Raw genomic sequence first — 12,396 nt, forward strand, 5'->3', positions numbered from 1 at the left:
GAATTGATTTTTAGTAATTATCATCTTTATGAAGTACTTCTCAGACAGGTATCACTTAATTTTACAGATATCCTGGGAAAAAGAATTTTCTTTTAAAGATGTATTTATTATGTGCATTGGCAGTTTACCTACATGTATATCTGTATGAGGGTGTCAGATCCCCTGGAACTGGAGTTACAGACAGTTCTGAGATGTCGTGTGGGTGCCGGGAATTGGTCCCAGGTTCTCTGGAAGAGCAGTCAGTGCTCTGCACCATGAAAGCCATTCTCCAGCCTCAGGTTTCTTTTCTGTTTCATTTTTTATTGTTTTATTTTGTTTCTGTTTTGGGTTTTTGAGATAGGTTTTTGTTTGTTTTATGTAGCCCTGACTGTCCTGGAACTCACTCTATAGACCAGGCTGGCCTCAAAATCAAAGGTCCCCCTGTCTCTACCTCCTGGGTGCTGGGATCAAAGATATGTGACACCTCCCACTGAGCCCTGTGAGGATGAGTGAGCCGCTGAGGGTGATAGACCCAACGGGAGCAGCCCTAACTAATGCTAAGATGTGCTTTCTCTTGCAGTCAGTGTCTCTGAAAACAGTATGCCATGCCTGGCACAGAGTAAACAGTGAATTGTTGATCTAAGATTTACAAGATGGTGATAAATATGAATTAGCAAAAAGAGACATGGAACAACTTGAAGTGAAGTAGTGTTAGGTCTGGAAAGCGGTTGTAAGAGTAGAAGTGTCTAAGTAAAATTCTCCTCTCCAAGTTCCTCAAAGACAAATGGTAGCCACAGCCTAGGGAGGAGTCCCAGGGCAAATAAGACCTTTAGGCTCTATTTCCTGCTTCCTTCCTCAGCTTCAGCTGCCATTCTGCCAGGTGTTCTGCCAAGTGTTCTGCCAGGTGTTCTGCCAGGTATTCTGCCAGGTGTTCTGCCAGGTGTTCTGCCAAGTGTTCTGCCAGGTGTTCCGCACTAGCCAGATGGTCACATGCAGTGGTTCATGCACTCTCATTGCATCTGCTGCTTCCTTTTCATGACCACCCATTCACTTAGCTAGTTCCTGCTTGCCTCTAGAAAGCACTGCACACTCGGTAAGTTTATGCATGTGTTACAAGCATCAGCACACCGTATCACCCTCATGTCTGTTGTGTCATCACCATGCCATTTGCATGCCTCTGTTTCACAAGACGACCCTCACACCACCTTGTTGTAACCAAAAATTAATCACTTATTCTGTATCACTTTAGCAGAACATTTGCTTAAGAGCTACTTTTTTTAAAAAATCCTTTTATTTCATTTATATGAGTACACTACAGCTGTCCTCAGAAGAGGGTATCAGATCCCATCACGGATGGTTGTGAGCCACCATGTGGTTTCTGGGAATAGAACTCAGGACCTCTGGAAGAGCAGTCAGTGCTCTGAACCGCTGAGCCATCTCTCCAGCCTCTGAGCTACTATTGTGGAATTGAAATCATATATAAAGCAAAGATCATGGCACTAGTACTTGAGCAGTCTGGGGGCTGGGCCACAGGTTTGGAGTTGTACATAACAGGAAAGAGCAATTCTGAAGGCAGGATTTTAACTTTGCTCATTTTTATCAGTCAGGGTCTCATATACCTAGGGTAGCATTAAACTCGCTATGTAGCTGAGAATGACCTTTGAACTTCTGATCCTCCTTCTCTACCCCCCCCCCCAGTGCTGGGATTGCCGGTGTATATCATATAATTACATCTATTATGTAATTATAATCACCCAGTGCTGTGGTTGAGGTCAGGCCTTCATACGTGCTAAGCCAGCACTCTGCAGACGGAACTATAATCCTTGTCCCCGTTGGGCTTTTTTTTTTTTTTTCATAAAAATTCTTGGGCCTGTCTATGAGGGTCGGAACAGGTGAAGATGATCGAGTTTACTGTTTTGAATGTCCTAAGCAAGGTTGGTTCTACATTAGGACTGTAAGGTGCTGGGCAGTAAAGCAGAAACTGGAGGAGATTTGAACACTCTGAACATTTTCTCTTCTAAGTTAGGACGCTGCTATGGAGGAGAGACCCAGCGGGCTGGAGAGGTGTTGCGGGGTTAAGAGCACCTGTCGCTCTTGTAGAGGACTCGGGCCTGATTCTCAGCTGTACATAGTGGCTCACCACTGCCGGAAACTAGTTCCAGGGGCTCTGATGTTCTTTTCTGGTGTCTTTGGGCACTGTTTGTATACATGGATATCAGCAACATTCATAGAGTAAGTAAATCTAAAAAATGGGCTGGAGAGTTGGCTCAGCAGTTAAGAGCACTTCCAGAGGTCTGAAGCCAGTGACAGTGTGCCCACATACGTGAAATAAATAATTCTTCTTAAAAACCTAAAAAACAAAATTAAGTGTAAAAGAGAATATGAGATGCCTATTTACCAATCTGTCCTGTCTTAACTACATAGTGGCAGCATGTTCATAATTTCTGATTATTTTATCTCCTTGGCCAATCTTTTTATGTCCACCTTGCTATTTTTATTAATTTCTTTCAAGGTCTGTATTTCAGTTAGCAAATGTCCCAGTTTTTAATTATTGCTAATATAGTATAACTGAAACCTTAAGTAAGTAATTTCTATATAACCCATCTAAGTAGAACATTTTTAAAATTTTTTGGGCTTGGTTTGGTGGTATCCACCTTTCATCCCAGTACTCAGGAAGCAGAAACAGGGGGATCCTGGGGGTACAAGGGCCAGCCTGGTCTATAAAAGTAGTTCCAGGCCAGCCAGTAGTATACAGTGAGACCCTGTCTCAAAACAAGCAAACAAACAACCCCAGCAAAACCCCAGCAAAAATAAATAATAGAAAATTTCTTAGCCTTCTCTATGCATTTATATTTTTCACAGAGCAGTTCTTGGGTGTGTGCTTGTTTTCACTTTCATAAAAGGGTTGTGGTTGTTGTTTGTTTTGGAGGTGGAGACGACAGGGAGTTGAGTGTGGTGGTAGAGCACCTGCCCAGAATGAGCAAGGCCCTGGGTTTAGTCCCATCCTTATAAAAACCTTGAAACTTTCCCGTGTTTCTTCGCCTTTTCTCTCTGTTGACAAACACGATCTCGAATGGTGTGTGCGGTGACTGCACATCAGCTTCCGTGTCCTCGGCGCCAGAATAGAGACTATATTGGGAAGGGCGCAGAGGAGCGAGTGGCCCCTGTGGCACAGTCACATTGAGGAACGGGGGTGTCCTGGTCTTGTCAGGCGCCACATGGTCTCTTTCGTGTTGTTTTTGAAATGCAGTTTAGAGTATGCGAATCTTAGACATAAGATGGCTTCTTGTGCGTTTTCTGCTGTGCCTGCCCCAGAACAAAATGACACGAACATGTCATAGGTGCCGGGATGGCATCAGGCGCTGCAGCTTTAGGTCACTATTAAAACTCGGCACTAATGTTCTGATGCGGCTCTGGACTCGGCAGAGCTCGTGCGTGGCGTGTGCAGAAGGAAGATTTTAGGTCCCACCACGATTCGCAGCTGGTTTGTGCTGAACCAGAGTTTTCGATTGTCTTATGAACACTGTGGTTAGAGGATGTGGGCGCCCTGCAAGATGTTGCTGCTTCTCTTGCAGCTGCAGAAATTGCATCCCAAAGTAGGTCACCAAGTTAGTCTTCTATCAGTCAGTGTGCAGAACAGATGTCAAGTGCTCGTGCCGTTTGGAAGCCTGTTCCTGCCGCCCCTGAGGAAACGGCAGACTGACCTTTGTGTAGGCCTGTTGTGATGAGTGAGGACAGCTAAGGAGCCACAAGTCGACTGTAGGGACCACAGTTCTAGGAGACAGCGGCTTAAAAGCTTTCTTGTCCCAACATGGAAAATAGTGTCACCAACAGGAAAGTAACGGTTGTGAAGGGTGACGAACCTTAGAACCATCAGGTCCCTTGACCTCAAGAGGCCAGTGGTTTACTTGCTTCCTTTTTTTCTTTCTTTCTTTTAATTATGAGACAGGGTCTCACTGTGTAGCCTCAGCAGCCCTGGAGCTTGTGGCGTGGGGCTGACCCCAAACTCCAGGAGGTCCGTCCGTCTCCGTCTTGCCTCGTCTCCACCTCCTGATGGCTGTGACCAAAAGCTTAAGCTACCATCCCAGCCACTTGTCACATGCTGATCTTAAGAAAAATCACCGGCAAAATGTAACTGTTTTGTTGTTGTTGTTGTTTAATTCTAGTGTGCTTGTGGAGTGGCCTTGATGGAGTAGCCAGTCCCAGCTCTCAGGTGCAGCTCTCCAGCAGGTAACAGTGCAGATCTGAGAATCTCCAACCAAAACCCACGCGCCTCCCAGCTGACCGCAGCTGTTGACACAGCAGCTTCTTGCCAGGCTTCTGTAACCAGGACGACCTAACAGGAAGTACAGGGAGCAGGGCCCGGCAGTCCTGGACTTCCAGGAAAGCTTGCAAGCTCATCTGGGCATGGAAGGGAGGAACAGTGGCTCGTTTGAGACGGTGGTTTGCCTCCTTTCCATCTTACACCACGTTAGTGTAAAGCAGGCTTACCTTACTACCTAGAAGTGGATGGGCACTGAGCACACGTAAGCACATTTGGAAATCAGTCTAAGAGCGAAGTTTCCCAGATCTCGTCAAAGGGTTGTGCGGTGCACAGGCACTTTAAGTGAAGGCCCTCTCTGTTGTGCCGCCACCTGGGATTCACACTCAGGTTATTTTCATACCGTTTGCTATTTTACCATCACAGGTAATGCTCTCTTCAAGGCTGGCGTGGTCGTAAAGTACAGATGTTTAAATGCTCATGTCAGGTGGGAAGAAGAGGGGTGAGGGTCTCACCAGGGTCTCACTGCACTCCAGCTTCTCCGGCTTTGCTGTCATTTTTTGCTAATGTGTTGTTTTGATGATGCTGGAGATTAAGCTCAGAGCTGTGGACATGCCGAGTATGTGTTTTACCATGGAATTATGTCCCTGTAAGTTTCAAATGGAATAAATTTAAATGGTTTTACTTTACATGCCCCTTTAAAAAAAACAATTATTTATTTATTTTATATATGTGAGTACACTGTTGCTCCCTTCAGACACACCAGAAGAGGGCATCAGATCCCATTACAGATTGTTGGGAGCCACCATATGGTTGCTGGGAGTTGAACTCAGGACCTCTGGAAGAGCAGCCAGTGCTCTGACCACTGAGCCATCTCTCCAGCCCCTACCTCTTTTCTTTTTTAAAACAAAAAAATATATACCTACTTGAATTTCAAATACCACAGCTGATTATAGAGAGTTAAAAAGCTGAGATAATCCCATCTTTTAGAAACAGCCAATTTAAGGCCCACATCCCCACATATATACTGTTCATTTGTAACCGTCGCGGTCTCACTCCACAGAAGCTGCCCCAGTGCAGAGCGGAGTACACTTAGATGCTATCCCACAAACCGTAAGCCACCCTCTCCACTCGGCTCCCTTGCCAGGCGATTCACTCCACCTTCTCTAGCTGCTTCTGTCCCGGGTGGTCCACCACCTTCCCAGCTTGTTGCTTTCACACACTGTCCTCCACTGCCCAGTAAAAACATGACTCCACAACCGTTAACTTATCAAACAAGTTTATAAGTTAAATTCTCAATCCACAATAAGCTGACAACCAGTTGACAAAGATGTAAACTGCCTACCTAGATAAATTGACCCATAGAAACCCTTAGAAATAATCATAACAACCTTATCCATGTAGAGATGCACCGAGAGAAACATCCATATCTGCTTCCATGTTGCCTCCTCCTGAATCTCCCACTTTTTCCTACTCTTCCGATTCCCTAGACTTTTCCCGCCTACCTTTCCTTCTTATCCAAGGATAGGCTCCACCCACTTTGTTGTATGACATCATCGTACAGTAACCAATTACACTATCTGTACCATCCTGCACTTTGATTAATCATAAAATGTATGAGGGGTTTCTCACGTGTATGTATATAACATGCATTACATATGTGGACACTAGATGAGAATGTCAGATCCCTTGGAACTGGAGTTATGGGTGCTTGTGAGCTGCCACATGGTTGCTGGGAACCAAACCTGGGTCTTCTGTGCCCGTGACTGCTTAGCCAGCCATCTCTCCTAGTGGACACTGTTGTGAAAATACATTCTGTGTCAAGCTCAGGAAAGGACACTGTGACTCTGATCATATAAAGGCAGGACTGCTGTGTTGAGAAGTCAGACTTACTCCATCTTGAGACTGCCCTCCATCTTAAAGGAAAAAAAAGCCGGAGAACGTGACATGCAGCAGAATCCAAGCTGTACCCACATAGCAGGAAGGACCATAGCTATGGCTTGTCCTTGGGCAGTTACTCCTTAGCTACTTCCTAGCAACAGTTAATCAAAGATTAATCTGATTGTTTCAGATGTACTTTCAGGCCATTTGTGACTGTATACGGTCTTGCTGCAGAGCACCCACCCGTTGGCTTGTAGTCATTCTATTAGACACTTGCCAGACTGGACACCCCTCCCTCACCCCCTCACTTGCTTGTATTTTCCTATGAAAACTTGTCCTGCTGAAAGTTTGAGGCTGTTTCACCTCCAGCCGGAGCTTGTAATGCAGAGACCCTGATGCTATTGCATCGGAAACGGCTCCTTGGTGGTCTTTCGGTGTTCATGAACACTTCCTGACACAACAGAGTCAGCACCGGAAGCTCTGGTGTAAGGTGTGGTGTCTAGTCTTTCAGCACTCCCACCATGGCTCTGAGTTTCATCTCCAGCACCACCAAAGGAAACCAAGCAGAGAGCCTACCATGCAGTAAGATCACATTCCCTCACACGCTACTCTTTCCAACTTGACATGCTCTGAAACCCAGGAGCTGAGTCTGTAAATCCCAGTCCCTGCTACCACTCCAGACTCGAGAACGGTGTTGTTGGTGATGGTGAAGTAACGCATGGCCTGAACACAGCTCCTTCTCTCATGTGACTGTGTGTAAGTGTGTACGTCTGCACATGGGTGCTAAAAGACAGTGTCAGCCCTGAGCCTCCTCACATGGGTGCCGGGAACTAAGCTCAGTTCCTTTGGATATGCTTCTCTTAAATACAGCAAGCATGCTCGTGCGTATACATTTGCACACTTGGGCTTGCTCACCACGAGTGAAAAAGAGGATGTAGATGAGGCTGCTGGTCCTCCTTGACCTCACGTCGTCCTCTGAGCAGCAGAGGCAGGCTGTGCTCTCATACAGTCTCCAGAACTGGTCATTCGTCCCTTTTCTCCTCTGGAGCGTTGGAGCGTTGGCAACCTTATGGCTTTTAGTTGTTTTTTCTGTGAGATGATTTGTCCTGGCTAGCCTGGAACTCACAGAGCTTCATCTTCCTTTGCCTTCCAAGAGCTGGGAGTAAAGGCATTACGTGCCACCACCCCAGCTGACACTGTCTAATTAATACTTAGGTAAACATTCAAAATGGGGAGCATCTTTTTATGCTGTGAGGGTACTTGTGTTTTCTCTGTTAACTGTGAATCTCATATTTTAGGAAATGCTTAAATGATACAGTATCTGCAAGCCTTTTATATTTTTCTGAATTCTCTCCCCCCCCCACCCTTTCTCCTCTCTCATAATCTAGAGCCATGGAACTGTTGAGGGTAAAAGGACAGAGATCTTGGTCTGTTGGACTGTCGGTGGCTGCCCTGGTGGATACTATTATCAACAATAAAAAGAAAGTGCATTCTGTGTCAACTTTAGCAAAGGTAACTGACTCTCATTCACGTACTTTAGACGGATACCCTCAGTGTTGGCCCTACAGAGGCAGCAGGACTGCTGTGTGAGCACCAACAGCTTTGCTGTAAGAAGTCGGACGAGAAGTGCCCAGGTTCCACCCGGAGCCATGATGAGCAGCTTGTCCTGTCATGGACCTCGGAAGATTTCTCAGAGGAGTCATACAACCTACATCTCCTAAGCCAGCAAGTCACCCCAGCAGTTCTCCGCCTTTTACCAGAGCATAAGTTCCCCCCAAAACACAGCTAAAATGAGGTATAAATACTGGGTCATATTTCCTTCAACTCCAGGAAGGGACTAGAACCTGGAAAGAAAATGTAAAATAACGTACAGTGTGTGGCTACCGCCAGAGTCTGTGCCGTCTTTCCTCCAGGACTCTACTGTCCATCTCTGGATTGCAGACTAGTGACGTGTAGTCCTCTCTGCAGGGGCAGCTCTGACCGCCTCCTCCCATCTCAGATGTTTCCTAGAGCTAGAACTTAAGTTTAGAAAATCAGTAAGCAAATTAAATTTAACCCGTGTCACTTTGTACTAGAACTAGAAAAGCAAGAAAGGATTATTTTATTATCTTTTAAGTTTTGTTTTTATTATCTTTAAATGTGTATACGGCAGGGTTGCTCCTGTGAGTGCAGGTGCCCAAGGACTCTAAAGCCTGAGTTAGGGTCTGGGGGTGGCTCAGTCCTAAGCAGCACACCCTGGCCTGCTCCGCTACCTCTCCAGCCCCATGCATTTCATTCTTTCTGCAGTAATTCAGCTTCACTATAATCCCAACTTTTTCATTTCAGGGATATTACGGTTTAGAGAATGAAGTATTTCTAAGTTTGCCGTGCATCCTGGGAACCAGTGGGGTGTCTGACGTCATCAAAACCACAGTGGCAGACACAGTGGCCGAGGCGCTCCACACCAGTGCATCCTCTATTCATAGTCTCCAGCAGCAACTGAAACTGTGACTCCCACGTGCGCTCACCTGGAGAGGGGGCTTTCTTACTTTTGCCAACACACATTGTTTTGAGAACATCCACCTCATATTATTTATTCTTAAAAACAGCCTTATCAGTAAATAGCTTCTTAGTTAGCTTTATAATTTGAGTCCTCGAGAAGTTAAGAGAATGGGAAAAGATCTAATTTCTTGTGGGGTTTTGATATACCTATACTGTTGTTTAAATCTGCAGCAGGGATAAACATTCATTTGCATTTTATTTCATTTTAAATTTTATGTTCTAAACTTAAGGCACACCTAGCACTTTGGGGGATTCTGTCAAGATTCCTGTTGGACATTTCTTTAAGTGTGGTAAGCTGAAGGCAGGATGAGCTCGGAATCTGTGGTAGGTGTACATTCAGAGAATCTTGGCCTTATGGATTAATGCTGCTTTTGCAAGATGCAGGTCCTAGTAATGGCGAAGCCTTTTATTTTCCTTCTCCAACTTCACTAGCTATCAAACACTAGAAAGGATTTTAGTATTTTTAAGTTGGTTAAATGGAATTTTTAATATATAAAAAAATAATGTTTAATTTCCAGTGAGATTTCTTTTCTGAAATTTCTATAATCTCTTCCTGGGCCAGAAGATCTCCAATCTGTCTTAAAACTGTATTAGTAGAAAAAGAGAGTTGTGTTTTCCTGTGGCCGTAAGTAATGAATAGCAGCCATGCAGTGTATCTGAGAGGTCTGCTGCTCCTGAGCAAGCCTGATTGTCCCCAGGAGAGACAGTTCTGACTGTTCCTTGGTGACCCGTCAGTGGCATTGTTCTGTGTGGGAGACTCAGCATGGCTGGTGACGGTTGTGACTCGAAGATGATAGCAACTGCTAACACAGCGCTTGTGTAGTGAACACTTTGCAGAATCCTCACATTAACCGGCGGAGGTAGGGACCATTTGTCTTCATTACAAAAGAGGACAACTTTAGTGTCTAAGATCACGTGGGTTCGAAGGCGCACTGCTTACCGGTACAATCTTTCCTTTTGTAAGGAGCAACAGGAGTTGTGGGGAGACGTATGGGCCTGAATGCCAACTTGTCACAAGTCACTAAAGTTGAGGTTTAGGATATTCTGTGTGTGTGTGTGTCTGTCTGTCTGTCTGTCTGTCTGTCTGTCTGTCTGTCTGTCTCTCTCTTTTTGAGACAGGTTCTTTATGTAGTCCTGGAACTTGCTTTTGTAGATGGGCTGGCCTTGACCTCACAGAGGTGTGAGCTACATATCTGCCTATTTTTTACAAAGACTGATTAGCCTCTTCCCCAGACGGTCCACAAATGGCAGACAGTGTTTATTTATTTAATCCTTCAGCTGGCATCCATTAGAAACTTGGGAATGAAGCACTGTCAGCAAGCATGCCCCAGTTAGGCAGGGGACATATAAACTCAAGAGTGCTAAGGACTGTGGAGTACAGAGTGTTGGGAAAGCCTGTGACAGGGACCCAGTGTGGGCAAAGAGGGACTCAGCAGTCTGAAATGGAAAGGGGACAATCTCACTGTCAGTGTGACCTTCAGTGTCCCAGCTTGGAGAAAGTAGGAACGTAATGTAGTGACACCAGATTTAAATGGATAAAACCTTGGTCATGCAGGCTAGGGGTATAGCTCACTGGTAAGATGCTTCCCTGGTGTACATAGAGCCCTGGGTTCGGTCCCAGAGCCACAAAAAATGTGGGGTACTTGAAATAACATTAGTTCTTTGTAGATAATTTTGATATCGCATTTACTGGCCTCTTGGGGTTTTTTTTGTTTTGTTTGTTTGTTTGTTTGTTTTTTTCCCTGAGCCTTGTGCTTTAAAAAAAATAACATTGGCTGTTTTTCTTATTGCAAAAGCGATGCAGGATTCTTCTAAAAAAGGTGAAAAGCAATATAGGAGATACGGATGAACATGGAAGTGTGTTTTCTGTATGTATATTTACATGCATTTATATAGGTACTTTAAACATTTGATCATGTTCGTACCATTTATAATACTCTATAATTTATTTCAACATATATATATGTTGAACCATATATGTGTGTGTGTGTGTGTGTGTGTGTGTGTGTGTGTGTGTGTGCGCGCGCATATGACCACACACATACACATATATTTTTCTTGTCATTAAATATTTCTCTACAATCATTTTAACGGCTTACAAAGTAATATACTACAAGCATGTATCTCAATCTAATCCTCCACTTAATGCAAATAGTTTTATTTTGCACAGATCTGTGATTATTTCCTTAAAATAAATTTCTTAAAATAGAGAATTTTTGTTTAGAATTTATATCCACTTAAAACTTTGGTATATACCACAACATTTTTATAGTAACTTCTTCCTTTTTGTATTGGATATTCTCTGTATTTACATTTTGGATGATATCCCCTTCCCTGAATCTCATCCCTCCTCCTCCCTCCCATTGCCTCCATGAAGGTGCTCCCTCTCCCAACCACCATCTCCCATCTCAGCGCCTTGGCATTCCCCTACACTGGGAAAACGAGCCTTCACTGGACCAAAGGCCTCTTCTCCCACTGATGCCAGAAAATGCCATCCTCTGCTGCATATGCACCTGGGGCCATGGGTCTCTCCATGTGTGCTCATTGGTTGGTGTTTTAGTCCCTGGGAGCTGGGCTGAGTTTGGTTAGTTGATAATTTTGTTCTTCCCATATGGTTGCAAACCCTTTCAGCTCCTTCAGTCCTGTCTCTAGTTCCTTCATTGGGGTCCTCGTGTTCAGTCTGATGGTTAGCTGCAGACATCCTCCTCTGTATCAGTCTGGCTCTGGCCGATCCTCTGAGGAAGCATCTGTATCAGGTTCCTGCCTTTACTGGCCTTTTCTATGAAATAGGAAAGTAGAGTTGAAACAGTCGTTTCTTATGTGTTTGTCTGGTGTTTTCTAATAGGTGATAACAAATTAGGAATTCAGTCATCCCTAAGTTAGAATTTCTTTCTCTTCATTTGTTTTTGGGGCTAATCTCAAACTCTCAGCAGTCGTCTGCCTAAACCTCATGGGTACTTGCTACCATGCCAGCAACAAGCCTTACTTTGTGGGAGTCTCCTCCAGGGTCTGATGAATGTTAGGCAGGTCCTCTACCATCATGGCTCATCCCCAACCCTGTCTCTCTGATTCTACAACTCTTCTTGAGCAAGAAACTAACTGCAGAATGTTGTAACACTGAGCTTCCAAAACCTGTCCCAGAAAGAACTGTCAATAATGCACAGATAGTTACTGAACCTCGGTTATCACGTAGTTTGTTGGTGTGACCTCACCCTCGGATCACGGTGCAGAAGTCACAGACTTCGTAAGTTCCTCCTAAGTCAGCTGGTGCCATCACAACCACCTCATTTTGATTTAATTATTTAAAAGTTACAGGCCGCTATGTGGCAACTTTCATTTTTTCCAAGTCTTTTATTGGTTTGGATGATGTTGACTTAATTAACCTAAATACTGTATCAGTCTCCAAACCAAGTGGAAATGTATGGTGTTCGCATATTTCTCATCTGAAGCACAAGGAGAGAATCAAAGTTAGTGTTCCTTCCCTAAGGTGATAACCTACCACATGATAAGGTTCAACCCCATGTGAAGTTATATAAATCCTGCCCTTTTTTGTCTTGTTATATTCTGAAATGCAGGCTTTTGTGGAAACTAGCAAAAGATTGATTTCCTCATCTAAAGAAACAGTTAATAAAACATTGCTTTTCCTTCTTGCTGTGTGACAAGGAGAGAGAAGCTTTAGTTTTTCCCAAAAGCATGCAATAGCTCAAGATCTTTATTGGGGCTTGGACTAAAAT

The 12,396-nt window shown here is 44.4% G+C and overlaps 1 protein-coding gene across 1 annotated transcript in view; it reads left to right on the forward strand.

Annotated features, from left to right (window-relative positions):
- UEVLD (UEV and lactate/malate dehyrogenase domains) overlaps positions 1–10,796 on the forward strand; it is a 30,769-nt gene extending 19,973 nt beyond the window's left edge. Inside the window, exons 10-12 of the mRNA XM_080908263.1 lie at positions 4,146–4,209; positions 7,510–7,633; positions 8,447–10,796. Coding sequence (XP_080764389.1) covers positions 4,146–4,209; positions 7,510–7,633; positions 8,447–8,611 — 353 coding nt within the window. The 3' untranslated portion in view covers positions 8,612–10,796. The remainder of the gene's footprint in view (positions 1–4,145; positions 4,210–7,509; positions 7,634–8,446) is intronic.
- The last annotated feature ends 1,600 nt before the right edge of the window (positions 10,797–12,396 follow it).

Source organism: Micromys minutus (genome assembly GCF_963924665.1).
Source record: "Micromys minutus genome assembly, chromosome: 32".
Classification (NCBI taxonomy): domain Eukaryota; kingdom Metazoa; phylum Chordata; class Mammalia; order Rodentia; family Muridae; genus Micromys; species Micromys minutus.